This window comes from Sciurus vulgaris (genome assembly GCF_902686455.1).
Source record: "Sciurus vulgaris genome assembly, chromosome: 9".
In the NCBI taxonomy this organism is placed as follows: domain Eukaryota; kingdom Metazoa; phylum Chordata; class Mammalia; order Rodentia; family Sciuridae; genus Sciurus; species Sciurus vulgaris.
In genome coordinates, this window is record NC_136469.1 from 141,497,834 (window position 1) to 141,514,206 (window position 16,373).

General features: G+C 56.2%; 1 protein-coding gene across 2 annotated transcripts in view; it reads right to left on the reverse strand.

The window, feature by feature from the left end:
* The window catches only part of CRMP1 (collapsin response mediator protein 1), a 64,400-nt gene extending 59,168 nt beyond the window's left edge, over nucleotides 1–5,232 (reverse strand). The window contains exon 1 of one of the 2 annotated variants that reach the window (XM_079153623.1): nucleotides 4,729–5,232. In XM_079153623.1, the coding sequence (XP_079009749.1) occupies nucleotides 4,729–5,109 (381 nt within the window). In that variant the 5' untranslated portion in view covers nucleotides 5,110–5,232. Of the gene's footprint in view, nucleotides 1–252; nucleotides 550–4,728 lie in introns of those variants that run through there. The other variant, XM_079153624.1, reaches the window with a different exon arrangement.
* Between the last annotated feature and the right edge of the window lie 11,141 nt (nucleotides 5,233–16,373).

Below are 16,373 nucleotides of genomic sequence, written 5' to 3' on the forward strand. Positions count from 1 at the left end.
CCGGAGGGGGAGGGGGCTGCACGCCCGCGGGGAGAGGGACCCAAGGCTCCAGCCCCGCCCCGCCATGTGGGGCTCCCCCCTCATTGTCCCCAGAGGCTGGGGGAGGGGGCTGCCATGCCCAGACCGGCCCCGCCCCACCCTCGGCGACGCAGGAAGCCTCGGGGGCGCCCCTGCCCCCCGCGGATCTGGACCTGACGGCGACCACCGCCAAGCCACAAAGAACCTCGGCGCGGCGGGGCGCGGGCCGCTTACCGTGATGTGCGGAATGCTCTTCTTGCCCTGGTAAGACATGGCCCCTCTGGCGCCCTCGGCCCGGCCGCTGGACCTGCCGGCTCTCTGACGGTCTGTCGGGCTCCTCGGCCCCGCTGCCAGCGGGCGCAGTGACAAAGGCCCGGGAGGAATCGAGAGAGGGACAGAGGCTCGGCGCCCACGGATGCCCAAGCGCGGCTACTCGGCCCGCCGCCGCCGCCGCTCCGGCTGCCAACACCGCCCGGCTCGGCGAGGAGGGCGGGAGGAGGAGAGGCAGGGCGGGAGGAGGGGGCTGCAGACAGACAGCTCCTCCCGGCGGCGGGAGCCGAGCCCGATTCGCCCCTCTCGGCTCGAACCAGGAAGCGCTTCCCTTCCGATCCCCCACTCCGCCCCCGCCCCCCACCCGCCCAGCCCCGCCGACCCCCGCCCCGCACGCGCGCCCTCGACTGCGCCCCAGCCTCGCTCTCGCGAATGGGAGGGTCTGCTTTTCAGGGTTCTTTTTAAGGCAAGAAACGGCCTTCGCTGGACAGACAGGGCCCGCGGGCAGCGCCACAGGTGTGTAGCACTGCATCTAAGGGTCTCGCCCGATCCTGTGCAGAGGGAGGAAGCCGAGGGACAGGTGCCAGGACCCCCCAAGCTTGGAGGAGCGTTCCTGGCCGCCGGGATCGCGCCCAACGACCGCCCCCCTCCGGCCACTCTTCCACAGCCTCTGTTAGTCGGTCCCCGCGCCACGCACTGAATGGACCAAACCCTTTTCTATCTCCAGCTAGAAGCCTATACTCAAGCTATACCCTGTCCCAGAATATCCCACCGTAGACAAAAGGCTAATCGTTCTCCCGAACATGTCCCAGTGCATTCTCCCTAAAGAGTCTCTCACTACCCTCCCCATCCCCATCATTAAATCACCTTCCCTGAAGGCCTCGGGTATGCAGCCGCAGAAAACAGACAAGACCACAATTCATGGCTGACCTGCTGGAAGTGAGCAGCAGCAGCTCTCCCAGCCAGAGGCCTGGCCTTGGGGTCAAGGGTCACCCCGAGACTGGCCTGCCCAACAGTGAGTGCCTGGAAGCCTAGGCCATTGCACCAACGTTTCCACAGCTCCTGGGGACAGGCTGTGGGACAGGAGAAGGAATAGGATGCTCCTGCCTCTCAGTTGAGTGTTCACTAGCTGAGGGGGCCCAGGATTCTGCTCAGGGAGAGGTGAGCAGGAAGCTAGGACATAAGTTGATGAACTTCATAACAAAGGAGGAAAGATGGAGAGGGAGGAAAGGGGAGTCTCGGCAAGCCAGCCCAGCACCGGACAGGTGCCCCAAACCACCAGGGCAGGACAAAACACCAACCCTTCCTGCCTTCTCTGCTCATTTTCTGCCTGCAAAGCCCAGCGGCCCCTAGAAGATAACATCTCCCTACTTTCCAGTTGCCACCCAGAGAGAGGTAGGCCGGGCTTGGTAAAACCCCTCAGTTTGGGGGCTTTGGCTTTGGGCCTGGAGTCCTCATCTCCACCACCACAGAGGTCAGTTCCCTCGTCCAGTTCCCTGGTTCACAGCAGGAGATCAGAGGTTGGGCCTTAAAACGGGGGTGGGGCTCTAGGTTCAGAGAACAAACAGTATTCCAAGAACACAAGCCATGATTTTCCCATTTCACAGATGGGAAATTAAAGCTTACAAGGATAGAGCTAACAAAGGTCTCTAAGGTCAACGGCATTAAAACACGTTGTGGTCAAAATTGAACCCAGGCTGTTTAACCCCAGAGTTTATCCTTATTGAGTTTTAGGAATTGTAGTTTTACTCTCTTACGCCACATTCAGAAAGTACTAGATGCATTGAGTGTCTACTCATTATATCTGGTAAATGTTTCTTGTATTAAAAAACAAGGAAAAAACTGAGTTTTAGTAACATTACAGAATACAAAATTATAAATAGGGCGAAATTCAACTCTCTCCTATGAAGGAACTCCAGTCTATTGTTGCAGGGGGGTGTGAATCTCTAATTCTTAAATAATTCTTAAATAATCATGTGTGTGATGGTAAAATTGAGGCTCGAGGGGTAAATTGACGTGGCCCAAGTCTAGGTGCAAAACGCATTCACTGCGGAGCAGGGCTTGGAAACCAGGCTCCTGCACACCGGGTCTAGGTGCCCCTAGGCTAGTGCTTCAACTGATTTCTAAGTTCTCGCTAATGACCCGAAACTGCGGGTGGGGGCCTCCTCCCTCCCTCAGATTCCAATATCTCCTTCCTCAGCGCTAAGTTCTAGGTTCCGGCATCGGACACTCTCTAGGGTCAGGCTGGAAACCTGGGCAGGAAAGCTGCGGAGATGGGGACAGGACCACGTGCGAATCCGGGGGAGGAGCACCTTCTCCAGACTGGCCAAACAGATGGCTGCTCCCAAGCAGACTTCGCGGGTACCAAGTGCCGCAGCCACTCAGCCTCCAGGAGAGGCAAAGGTTGCGCCTGCGCCACGGAAGCCCCGCCTCCCTCCCAGGAAGGAGCCGGTGGGCGGGGGAGGGGTCCCAGCACCGGCCGCAAAGCGCAGAAGCAACGAGGCCCGCCCGGGAACCCCCGCCTTCCGTAACCCAAACCCTGCGGCCGCTCTTTCCGCAGGAATTAAAATGCTCCCCCAGGGAGACACGAGCCCCTCCACTCCTCGGACCGACCCGCTAGTGCTTTTAGAGCCCTCTTCGCGCCAGAGGCGCCGCCTTTTGTCCGGCCCCTAAAAAGCTATGAGAAAGGGCAGAGGGGACTGGAGCGGAGAGAGGGAGGAAACTGGGAGAGGTGAAGAGACCGGAGTCCCCAGTCGCCCGGGCGCGGCAGCCTGGCGGCCCCAGCAAAGACCAAAACTCCGCTGGCATAGCGCCGCTCCGGACAGCACAAAGCGCCCTCGCCTCCCCGGTACCCCGCCACTCCCTCCCTTGAGGGAGGTCGAGGGAAGTGGGCCACCCGCATCTCCCAGATGGAGGCGCCGACGTTAAAGAGGGCCAAGCTCTCTGGCTAGCTCCCTCGTGCTGGCCGCGGCTTCTCTGTCTCCGGTGGAGCTGGGGAGCCCGTATCCCAAGCAAGGTCGGACCCAGGAAAAGGGTTGGCAGGAAAGATAAAGAAGGGGTGGGGAAGAGGAGACTGGACTCTGCCATCTCCCTTCCCCACCCCACCCTACCCCACCCCCCACACGCTCTCGCTTAGACCTTCGACTCAGAGGCCGCGGGTTCAGGACCGCGGAGAGCTCTCGAGCTAGTGAATGAGCGGTCCCGCAAGGGATGCGGGCCCAAGCGGCACCAGCCAGCCAGCCGCAAGCTCCTACTACTCCAGGAAGCCCTCCCAGATTGCCGTCTGGATCAAGCTCTGCCTCTGGGTTCACTTTATGCCTCTCGTAGCACTGGAGGGGGCAGGGTTAATTAAAATAACAATAAAACTCAACAACAAACATTTCGTGAATGGGCACTGTCTATCGGCATTAATTGATTTAATTCTCATGAACCTGTCACTCAAGCCAGCCTAGGAACTTCTGGAGGGTGTGGCCGAGTTTCTGGGCTGGGGACCCTGCAGATTCAGGCACTGAGTTCTGGACCAAGCCGACAGCTGTCCTCGGGGGCTTTTTATTCTGTTTTCCAGGCACTGAATTTAAGCCTCATCCATCCATCCATCCGCTCATCCATTCATCCCAAGGCTGTGCCGTCCACACACCCATCTTCCCCCAGTTCCCTGGTGGTCCCCAGCTTAGGGGCGAAGACCACTGTGCCCAAGCCCTGGTGTCCCTCCTCCCTGGTGCCCCATCCCACTTTCAGAGGGACGATAACCTCCAAGCCCAGGAGGACATCGACTCCAGTTCAAATCCCAGCTCTGCCTCCAACCTGCCCTGTGAGGTGGTCACAGCAGCCTTGTGCTGCGGGCCTCGCGGGTATCCCTTAAAGACAGCGGCACCTGCCGGGAGGGTTTTCCAGTTCTAACTACGCGACGACCTAGACCTTAACTGAATCCTCACCCCAGAAACCAGGAGGGGAGCACTCGAGAAGGCCCTTTCCCGCTTGAGGCCCGGTGGCCAGGACAATTCGCAAAACCTCTACCGGCGCGGGTACGCAGTAAGTGTCCTATAATTACTGAGTGAGCAAATACATGGCTGGAAGAACACGGAAGGACGCGTTCCTTCTCTGCACAGAACAGGAACGCGGCGCTCCGAGTTAACTCATCCCAGAGGTTCCTTTGCGACTCAAGGGTCCATGCGGCAGTTTTACACAACTTACTTCCCCTCTCAGAACCTCGCTTTTCATTTCTGAAGAAGAGGAGCCGGGATGGACCTCAGAGGTCCCTTAGGAGTCTCACGGACTACGCTGGCCAACCCTGGTCAAGTCGCACAACCTCTCTGAACCTCCTGTATGAGGTGGGGGAGGGGCCGTGCCGTAGCTTTCCCAAGCCTGGTGGCAGCAGCCAGCCCAGGGTTCCTGAGGGCCCCGCCCCCCACGTCTGGTCCACGCGCTCCGCGAGGGTACCTGGCTATTGTCCCGGCCGAGTGGCAGGTCGCGGGGCGCAGGGCAACGAATGCTCAGGGCCGGCGGCCGCTCGTCGCGCTCGCCGGGTGAGCTGACGGCCGAGCCCGAGGGCTCGCTCACGTCGCTGGCCGTGTCCTCGCTGCCGCCTGGCCCCGGCAGGCCGACCGCGTCGGGCCGGCCCGCGCTGCGCGGCGTGCGAGCCGAGCCGCGGCGGCCCACGCTGTACGCGTCGAAGTCGATGGTCTTGTTCTCGTAGGCGCCCTCCACCGCGGCGAACATGCCGCCGTACTTCTGGCGCGGGGTCTGCGCCGCGCTGCCCGGCCGCGCCAGGTACACGGGCAGGTCGTCCTCCGTGTTCCACGCGCGCCGCCGGTCCGCCATACCCGTCCAAGGCCGGCCGCCCGCCCGCGCTCCCGCCCGCGGCCCTCGCCTCCTCCGTGCGCCGCGCTCCGCGCCTCGGTGCGGGCCCGCGGCTGCCCAGGCGCGACTGCAGCCTGGAGAGGGCGGGCGGGGCGGGGCGGGGCGCGCGGCGGGGCGGGGCCGGGGCGGGGCGGGGCGGGGCCTCCAGGCGGCTGCGGCCGAGCTCTACCACCAGCTACAAAGGACCGGGAGGCGGGACCGCGGCTGGGGCGGGGAGCGACGGTGACGTGCCGGAGCCGCAGCGCAGAGGGCGGGCGGCCGAACCGCAGTGCCCTCGACGCACCCCCACTCCCCGCCCCCCGGCGGAGCGCAGGGCGCTAGCGGAACGAGGGGTGGGAGCCGCGTGCATGCACACACACACACACACACACACACCAAGGCACACTTAGGCACACAGGTTCTCACCCGCACACCAGACAATTACACCAAATTACACCGAACACGTGAGAGACGTACAACATGTTGTTACACACACACAAGTCAATTCCGAGACAGAGGCTCGTTCACGGACGCCGTAGACAATTTTGCACACATACACGTATATGGTTGGACACATTCTGGAGTGCACTCCCCGCCCCCCCCACACACAATCAGAAATTCTTATTGTCAAAAATCCCTGTGCATTCACAGCATCGCACTGAAATCAATTGCCCAACCTAGGAGACACACATATCAGACACACCGCTTATTCACTCAGCGCTACTGTGTTGATTGCCTGATAGTACCTGGCACTGGCATGGGCTTGGGCACAGGGCCACGAACAGACGCCCCTGCCCTCTAGGAGCTGACCTTTTAAGAAGCGGAGGACACAAGCTCTGGTAGGATGTGCCTTGCAACGCTAAGGGCAGAGGGTGGCACGTAGGGCAAGGGACATGCCAGTAGATCACTCCTGCAGACAGGAGGACAAAGACCCTCTCACAACTGAGCCAACAACTCACACGTGGACTGGATGCACACTTCAGTGACACAGTATGACAAAGAAATTTTCTACACCAATACCAAAGGCAAAGGCGACTGCACACACGTGAGCTCAGACTCCCGACAGAACGCCCACACACATCCACACCAGAAATAAGTCCCAAGCTGAAATAGAAACGCTCTAGAGAGGAACACACAAAGAGCTAGAGCACACACACACAAGCACCGGGCGGTCGCCCAGTCAAACATGCCCCATGGAGGAGCACCTCCCACCCTCCAGGGTTCAGCTCGCCCTTGCAGGGGTCCTCTGAGCTGGGCCCTGAAAGGGCATGCGGACGTGGGGTGTCCCTCTGCTGGGTCTCTCCTTGTCTTTCTTGGGGGCCAGACAATGGGGGCTTCCTGTAGGCAGGCTCCCTCATCTCTCCATGATTTTCAGGCTAAGGACCATGAGTACTCCCAGCAGAGACCCAGCAGTCCGGCTGCACTTTGCGGGCGAGTCTAGACCCGCAGTCTAAGACCATGTGGGGGCTGCTGGGGAGAGCGTCAGCAGCGAGCCCAGTGCCCCTTCCCCACAGCCCTGCCTGTGTGTCCTCTGGATGGTGGGAGCTGTCCCTTCAGCACCAAGCCAGGGGAGATTGGTGTTTTGAGACTGTTGAGACCCAAAGACTGAAGACTGGCAAATCTGGATCCATGGCCGCAGCTGACACCTCCCGGCATTTTCTGTTTCCACCTTCGAACAAGCCAATCTGGGCTACAAGTGTGTACTTTTCCCTGTCATGAGTTAGGAATGGGGGGAAGAAGTGGATGCTAAGCCAGCCTGCACCCCAGACTCATTCATTCTGTGGGCATTTAGCAATTTTTTTTTAAATTTTATTTTTTAAGCTTTTAAAATTTATGTATCTATTTATTTATGTATTTATTTATTTATTTATTCGAGGTACTTAGGATCAAACCCAGGGCCTTGTGCATGCTAGGCAAGCACTCTGCAGCTGAACTACATTCCCATTCCTGCAAGTGTGTTTCTGTGCATGAGAGAGACTAGTACTGGGAAGAAAGGTATTTAGGAAGCCCTTGCCTTCAAGAAGTGCATACTGTAGTGGGTGAGAGGGTTGTCGGACACAAACAGGAAGAGCGGACCTCTGATCCACCGTCTTCACGCACGTCCTGGGTCCTCCGGCCTCTCGACCTGGTGCCTGTGCAGATCTATGCCACAGGTACACTCCTCAGGGTCAAAGGACTCCAGGTCCTTTGTGTTCCCAAAAGTCAACTGAAGACCTCTCTGCCCTGTGAAATAGTATTCCCAGCACATCGCAGGCAAGTTCATGTCGAAGACCACATAGAAATTCCTAGAGCTCCACAAATATCCGGGCAAAAGTCCACAGAAATATGAAGGCATTCAACTGTCTGAGTTAGGTGGGCCCCACGAGGTCAGTCCTACTCATGCCAGAGTCCACCCCCACCAGCTTAAGGAAATGGTGTCTTGGGCTTTGCGCGTGCCAGTGGAGTCTCACTGCTCTGAAGAGAACTCCTCTGTTGCAAGAAAGGGCTCAGTTTCAAGGCTGGAGGGATATAAGCAGGAGGTGGACAAGAGCTGTCTTTACACAAAAGCAAGAAAGCACAATAACAGTCCCCACTCTAGAGTTTTCCACGTGCGGGGACACCTGGAGGCCCTGCACCAAGGGCAAGTCTGTTATACCTTGCAGCAACCTCTGAGGTACCATTGCTGCCTTGTTTTACAGATGAGGAAACTGAGGCCAGAGAGGTCAGTGACTTGCCTCTGGTCTAGTGAGACTGCTGGGATTTGGACACTTCGGTCATGCTGAGGTCTGTGTCCACTCCCGTTTCCTCTCCCCAAAAGCAGGGCAGGGAGAAGAGAGAATGGATGTGGTGAGGCCAGAAGGGTCTGGATTTGGGGGTTGGAGCTTGGCCCCTGTGCGACCCTGGGCAACGAGTCATTTAACAGCGAGCTGGCCACATTCGGGGCACCCTGTCACGCCCCATCATAGCGCACTTCCTCCTGCAGGGCAGGGGCCTGGCAGGCGTGGACTGCCTGCTGTCCATGAGGGTCCGCACACATCATTCGTTTTTCACACTTGGTGTTCTGTCTTACACATTTGCTCCTTCGACTGCGCATCTGCATACAATGTTGGAGTCCTTTGCACAGTCTCTCCTGGTCTCAAGGCCAGTAACCCAAGCATGGTGGGAGAAGGGGCAGAGCCAGGACAGCAGTTAGGAAATACACACCTCAACTTGCGGTGAGACCACCCTTGGTCCCTAGAAGAAGCACTATCCTATTGACGGCTGTGACCGCCCTTCCTGTCCTGCTGGTGCTCCAGGGAGTGCCCAGAGCGAATTGCACCATGACACTTGGTGAGGGATCAATCTGAGCAATCCTCTCAGACTGTGAAGCCTTCCAGGGTGGTAGCAAAGGACAGACAGGGACATGTCAGGCAGCAGCAGGGAGAGGAAAGGGAGGCCAGTTCAGTTCCATGGTGGAATTTGTTTAGGCATACAAAAAACAAAAGAGTTTTTTTTTTGTTTTGTTTTGTTTTTTGTTTTTTTTTAAGCCTAAGTTGTAAAAAGAATCTTTTCAGAAAACTAAGAAAAGGGAATGTCATTTGTGGCCAGCTGTATACTACTTTTAGTGAATCTGCAAGGCAAGTCATGAGTTAATGTGCTCATTTTAGAAAGAAGGAGAGAAGTTCAGAGAAGTTAAGCAAATTGCCTAGGGTTGCATGGCAATGAGTGACAGAAATCCAGGCCAGTTTGATTCTAAAAGGTCTGCTTTTTCTGTTACCTCCAAATCAGTATGTCGGGAATTGTGGTCAGCAAAATAACGGCCCTCAGAGATGGTCACATCATTCCTGGAACTCATGTCACATGGCAAGTGGGAATATTTTGTGTGCTTAAATAGGAATTCAGGACGGGGAGATCATCCTGGATTATATGGATCAAGCCAAGGGAAAGATGGGGTCTGTTACTGTGAGAGAGGGAAAAGTGGAGCAGCGTGGGAAGTGACAGCAGAAGCAGAGGTCGGAGTTAGAGGGTTGGAGATGCCACGCTGCTGCCTCTGAGGATGGAGGAAGGGGCCGCCAGGCAGAGGTGGGGGGAGCGAGGCCGCAGCTTCTCCCTGGAGTCCCCCAAAGAAGTGGGGCCCTACAGACCCCTGACACAGCCTGGCGAGACCCATTTCAGACCTGTGACCTCCAGAACCGTGGGAGGATGAGCGAACGTTGTTTTTAGGCATTAGGTGGATGGATGGCATCTGTCAGAGCAGCAGGAGGAAATTAATGCAGGGACGAGACGGATCCTAAAGGAAATCCCCTGGCGGTCTGTGCAAACTGGATTTCGCTAGTGAGGAAATACTCCGTTCCCTGCCAAAACCAAAGAGTCCCGGAGTCACTGCCTCTCTGTGTTATGTCAGGCTTCCAACACTGGGTGAACCAATAATCAATCAAACATTCAAAAAGGAAAACAAATTCTGTGAAAAGCGTACATTTTAATGTACAAAATTACACAAAGTGTACATTTAACCAACATAGAAAAATACATTCTCTTGGGTAACAAGAGAAAATCCTGGCCTGTTTCACACAAGATGGAGCAATTGTTACAAACCAGGAAAACCTGGAAGGGAGGGATGAGCCCACGTCACAGGGATGGGGAATCTAAGACGCACTCCTGGAAGGTGGCTCTGTTCACGTCACTCGTGGCAGGCAGCGCGGACAGACACTGCCCCAGCACCCAGGAGGGTCCTGCCAAAGAGCGGCCAAAGGGAAGGGCGTCTGCTCCCAGGCTCGACGTCCCATGTGAACAAGCACGGCCACTGTGGGAGGTCCCACCCACGCTGACGTCTAGGGGACCTTCACATTTAGGCAGCTGCAAGGGGTGGACGGTTGTACTGTGCATTAGGGATCCAGTGGGAAATACACGCTTTCCAAACGGATGTTGCGCTTCACAGACTTCCTGGGATTTCTGTCTAGGATTCAATCCAGGAAGAGTAAGGAGGCCTGGAGGACCTGCCAAAATGAACCCACAAATCTTACTCACGTCTCTGCCAGTGGTGCCACGCCCCTCCCTGCCTGACCATCAAAACCTGAGCTGTGGAAGACAGATGGGCCGCAGCTCAGGGTGGAGGGAGGTGCTCCAGCACCCCTCGGAGCGGCATCTGCACAGCCTCCTCTCCCAGGGGGCCTGGCAGCCACGTGCTCCCTCAGCGCTCCCACACCTCCCCGCTGTTCCTGCAGAGGGGCTGGGGACCGGAGCCCACGCCTAAGCTGGCACAGCTGCTTGGCACCGCCAGAACTCAAGCCCAGAGTTCATTCCCGGCCCCAGAGCTTGCCCCACCTCTGTGAGGGGCAGGCTTTGTCCTTGTCCCTGTGAGGAGCCTAGGTTAGCAGAGGTCATATCACTGCACGGGAATCATTCTCCCCTCCACTTCCAGGTCCTGCTTCAAATACGGCATCATGACACTTTGGAGAATGTCGAGACAGAGTTGAAATGAAGCTCTCTGATACTTGTGACACCCTCATCCTTTTTCAGCCAGCATATAGAGGTGCTCAGTCCATGCTCTGTCCCAGCCGCAGCGTCGCGGTTTCGGCTCCGTGGCTGTGCACTGCATGGACACCAGGTGTGGGAAAGATCAGGTGGGATAAAGAGAAGGCCATTCTTCAACGCCAGGTCTGCCGCCTTACTGAAAGCAGTTTTAGGTCCTAGGTATGAATTCTCTTTCTCTAGAAATTCTCATGACACAGGGAAGAGGACTAAATATATCAGCAAGCCCCCGGGGTTTTCTTTCTCATTTTCCTTAAGGCACCAGAGAATTTCAAAGAATTTATTTCAAAGCTAAGTAGGAATAAAGTTGGTCACGGGCGCGCAGGCTGAATGCAAACCTAGTGCTCTTTACTTACACCATGGACAAGGCTGCTCACCAGATCTGTCTCTGAAGAGCTTAGGGTGCAGGAGGTCCACCCGGAAGGCTCGCTCGGTGTCTCTAGCACATCATCAGTGGCAGTGTGTGGACTTTATCTGGACTTCCAGGTAGGTGTGCAGTGACAGCCACTGAGAGTCCAGCACCAGAGCTGCCCTGTGGAGCAGAGTGCCATCACGTGTCCTGCAAACCCATTTCCCTAAGGATTATCCTCAGCTTGAAAGGCCCTCTAACACCGTCACAAAGCCGGCTCACAGCCAGAAATACTCCCAAGATGAGAAACTTCCCCCTGTCAACTCTGAGAGCACATTTTTTTTTTCCCACTGAGGAGTAAAAGTGAATATGAGTCGAATACCGGAGAAACCCGCAGTGGCATCTTGGGATTTAATTAGCACAGGGGATGGGAGACTTTTGCAAGGGGCCGTGGGGCCACAGTCTGAAGGTTCTCTCCCTGGTGCCTGTCAGAACCACCGGGAGCTCTGTGAAGGGGAAAAACGACCTGATGCAGGTGTCCTGGGTGAAGGTCTGGGCCTTCTAGAAAGCTTGCAGTCCAGTCCACAGTGCAATCGTGGTGAAGAGCCACCAGTGCAGGTCTTCACGGCCTACCAGTGGCCTGGAGGGCGGGTGGCAGATCTCGTGACCCCCTCCTCCCCGCCCCTGAACAGCATGATCTCAACGCAGAAGGAAAGGTCGATGGTCTAAAAGACGCAGAATTGTCTGGCACCCTATTCTCAGAAGTTGACTGAGTTCTCAAAAAGTTTCACTTTCCAGTCCTGGAATCTCAGCCTGGAGTCAAATGGGAGCTGTGATCTCTTAAAAGAAACTCAACAGCCCAAGGGAGAAAAGACTCCCTCAAGTTGATAAAGTCTGTTCAATAAATTGCTGAGTAAAACAACAAAAAAAATGGAACTATTCTTTGAGAGGATTTGGGTTCCCCACACTCTGCAGTGATGGGTAACTAGACTCCAAAATAGTCTCATTCATGAAATTTCCATCAACTCTGCTGTGTTTTCATACTGAGGAACTAGGTAGGGGAGATTGTGGACGGTGGATCCGAACCTCAGTCACAAAAGTCTAGCTAAGAACAGGTGAGTTTCCAAGGTACATTGGGGTTCAGGGCTTCCCCAGGGAGAAACATGCTCGTGGATTTGACACACAAGGAGAGAATTCCTGGCATCAATGTGTTGCTAGGTGGAGCCACACAGACTGTGACCTGCTAAAAAATGGATTGCATCGTGGCATTCCAACCCAGAGGAGCTCTCCTTGTGGCACAGCTGGGAGTCCTCATAAAGACTTCAGAGCCAGGTTTGGTCCCTCTGAATCAACCCTGGTTCAGGGGAACCCCACTGGCTTCCGTTTCCTCCCTGGTAGAAAGAGGAAAGGCGGGCATTGATCCTAAAGTCTAAGGCCCTCTCCAGTCCCAATGGAGGGCATTTCTGGATCTGTTATCTCAATTCCTGCTATGCGTGGGGAGGGCAAGGGAATGACCACCCAAGCACATGACCTGGCCCCGTCCACAGAGTGATCTGCCCACACTGCCTCAGCTCCCGGCTGCCATCGCACCTTCAGCATACCTATTTTAAGCATACTGCCTAGTGGTTCATAGGGAAACGTTACCATGCCAACTGGCTGGCTGTTGCTAATCATAATCTATGAATGTGCAGTACAACCATCTGACAAGTGAGTCTTTTCTTCCTGAGCCTGGGGACATTTTCCAAATTGTCCTAAGACAGATCATCACCGTGCTCATAATGGCACAGAGTAGGTGCATAATAAGTTTGCACTGAGTTGATGACCTGAACAAAATACAACACTTACGCCTGACGAGTGCCTTCCCACCCAGTGTACCCACTGTTTCCACAGCAAGTGCAGAAGCAGCTATTTTGTTACCCCTATTTGCCAGATGAGGAAACCGAGGAGGGGAACTTACTTTCCCTGGTCTCCAAGTTAGTAAGTTGCAGAACTCAGATGGAGCCTAGTTCCTCTGATTTAAACCCCAGTCCTCTTCTCCTAGACCAGGTGGTGTCTGTCATCTCTGGAGCATGTGGAAAGTCAATAGCACCTCTCCTGTATGATGAAATGCTTTTCCATCTACCTTTCCATTTCATTCAAAGCTGAGAGGTGGGGTTCTGCCAGGGTCCACCATGTGCAGTGGGATGGACCACTCACTTCATGGAAGCCTTTCTGGAGGACTTCTGGAAAGGACAGAGGTAATGGTGACAACATGAATGGGCAGGAAGACCAGTGGTAGGGGGTGGCTGGGGACTCCGAATGAGCATGCCATCTGGGGCTGGTGAAGAAGCAGGCAGGGCCCGGAATGGAGGATACCCCATCCTCCAGCAACAAGCCCTGAGGGCAAGCCGCGCCCTGCAGAAAGCCAGCTTGGGGGCGCTTACCAAGTGCTTAGCAATTGGCTAACCAAGTGACCAATGTGAATTCTCACTGCAGTAGGTGGGGACTTGGAGCAATTTGCCTTCACTTATTACTCCAGGGTCTACTGCTGGGCCTGGCGGCCAGTGCTGGTTGATTGAATGAAGGAATGAAACCTGATAAGGGACAACCCATAACCTCAAGAACCTGTGAGTCCTGTGGGGAGCCGGGCAGAGTGGGGGGCACTAGAAGACAGAGTTTTCCTAATTTCTTTTTTTAATATTTGGAAAACATGACATTCTTTTAACCTAGGGGGCAGATTTCTGCTTGGGAAGGGAAGAAAAGGAAACTTTATTCCCTTTATTGAGCATATGCTAAGTGCTCTTATTTCTTCTGGTGCTTGTGAGAACAGTAATATGGCCCCCATTTCCCAAGAGAGGACTTTGCAGATCAGACAGCAGGCTAACCTGCCCAGGGTGGGCTTTCAAATCAGGCTTAAAATTCTGAAGCCAGGTTGTTTCCATGATGTCATGCATCTTGCCAGGAAAGAGATCTGAAGCCCTCGGACAGGGTCCCACTTGTTAGAAAGTAGCATTTGTGAAGCACCTGCTGGGTGCCAGCCTCCACCACTAAGTCACCCGACTTGACCTGCAATCTTGTTAATGCCACTTGATCTCTCTCCCCGCCTCCTCTCCCTCCTCCCCTCTCCCTGTACTAGGGGTCATACCCAGAGCCTCCCACGTGCTAGGCAGGTGCGCCATATCCCAGCCCGACTCAGGCTCAGTGGACATGTGCCCCCCTTCATCTTCACCATAAGGCTGAAGAGGGGGCTGCATTTCTCTTCTGTCCTCCACAGTGGAAACCAAGGCTCAGAACGGTTAGGGGCTTTGCCCCAGGTCACTGGACAAGTGGCAGCAGAGCTGAGGGTCCAGCCCCAGCAGGGCACGGCTGATCCAGGACCACTCCTGGAGAGTGCAGTTTTGGGACTGCTCACCTGGGGGACAGGCCAGGCCACTGTCCCTCTCTATGCCTCTGGATCCTCACCCACAATATGAAGGTGACAAAGACCCAGTGTCACCAAGTGACAGCAGTGGAGACCTGCAGCTCATGGTGACTTGAGAAATCAGTGGGTCCCTGAGGCCCCCCTGGGCCAGGTGCCTGCCAGAGGGGGGTTGCTGACCTCAGGCAGCTGTGGCCGTGGCCAGGAAGGAGGGTCCAAAGTTACAGGGTCACCAATGAGCCAAGACAGCCAGACACCAGATTACATTAGGACTCTCCTGGTCTTTAAGTCACCTGCCAATTGTTGGAAATGCGGCAGAGGTGTCTGTAAACCAAGCCAGCAGCAGTCTTCTCGACAGCCTCCAGGCAGAGGCCAGCCAGCTGTCCCTTGATGGTGAGCGTGGACAGAGGGTGGTGCATCCCTAGGGCAGGACGCCACTCAGCCTTGAGCAGGAAGGCTTCACCATGCGCCGATGCAGACGTGTCCTGCACGCACAGTAGCCAGTCACCAAAGAACACATTCTGTGGGATCCCAGTTGCGGGAGGTCCCTGGAGACAGAGGTGACAGTGGTGTTGCTGGGGCCCGGGGAGGGGACAGGGAGCTAGTGTTAATGGAGACAGCGCTTCAGCTTGGGAAGCTCCAGAGATGGCAGGGGTGATGGGGCACAATGAGTGTGCTCAGTGCCCGACCCAGACGGTTCACTAGGACGGCGATCTCATGCCACCTTCATCTCACCCAACCAACTAACCAACCGGCAAAGCAGAAGGTGCAAACCAAGTAAGATGCACTGTGTGCCTAAAGCTGCAGGGTCAGTCACTCGCCCCTCACTGACCACCGCCCCCAAGACACCACACTAACCCCGACCCCCAGGCCGCCTCCTGACTTGGACTCCTGACTCACAGCAGCAGGGCCAGGAAGTAAGTGGCTTGGGCTTCACCAGGCAGCTTCCGGGTGGTGCTTAGAGTTCACCTGTCCCCATCACCACCCCTGCTTCCCAGCATCCAGGCAAGCTGGCTCCACAGTCCTGAAGCTCACAAGGAACGTCACTGGAGAGAGAGGACAGCCTCAGTCGAGCTGCACTACTGGGCCGGGATACCCTTCAACTGCTGGGCGGAGGTGCTGGATCCAGGATGCTGCGCTTGGGGTCCTTTGGTGCGGCGGTTATTTGGGGGTAACAGGTAAGCGTAAGTTGCTTGGGGTGACACATGTAGAGAGAAAGAGCTCGCCCTTCTTCCTGGAGCAGGGAGACGGCTTGGGCCTTCTTCCCAGTCAGTGCCTGCTACACAAGTGGGCACCAGCAAACAGGGCGGATGTGGGCATGCTGCTGGGAAGAGCCGCAGGCCAGCATGTCAGAGCGGCAAGGGGACCTGGAAGGCCTGTGGCCACACCATTGTCCAGAGGAGGAGCTGAGGCCCCTGGAGGCCCAGGGATGGCCTGAAAGTCACCAGCAAGTTCAAAGCAGAGTCGGGTTTTGGGGCTCCCCAATCGATTCCTTTCTCTCCAGACATGGGGCACCTGACCATTGGGCTCCAGTCCCCTTTGAGAATCTGTTGAGACCCAGGACCCTGTCCCTCCAAGTCTCCTGCACCGGTTAGGTCGTCTAGCTCAGCCCAGCCTCGGCAGGAGCATCACAGTGTCAAGGTGAGCACTGAGGTCACTTTGAAACCATCCCCTGCAGGTTCCCTCACCCACTCTGGGAGGAACCATGCAGAGCCGCAGATACACCAAGTCCTTAAGGCCAACAGGAGGAGATGGAGTCGCAGCTCACCAACGCAATGATGCCCCCGCACGGGGGAAGCTGCTGCGGTGTTTGGGTGCCTTTGAGCCACAGCTGTCTGGTAGGCAGGGGACCCTCAAACAGGTGAGGAAGTGCTCTTTCCAGGAAGGTTAGTAATCAGCACCAGGTGACACAGCTCAGGAGTGGCAGAGCCAGCAGGTCCTCGGGACTCCAGACCCCAGGTTCCCGCCAACGCTGACACAGGCTTCCTGTGGTCCACTGGGGCCTTTGGC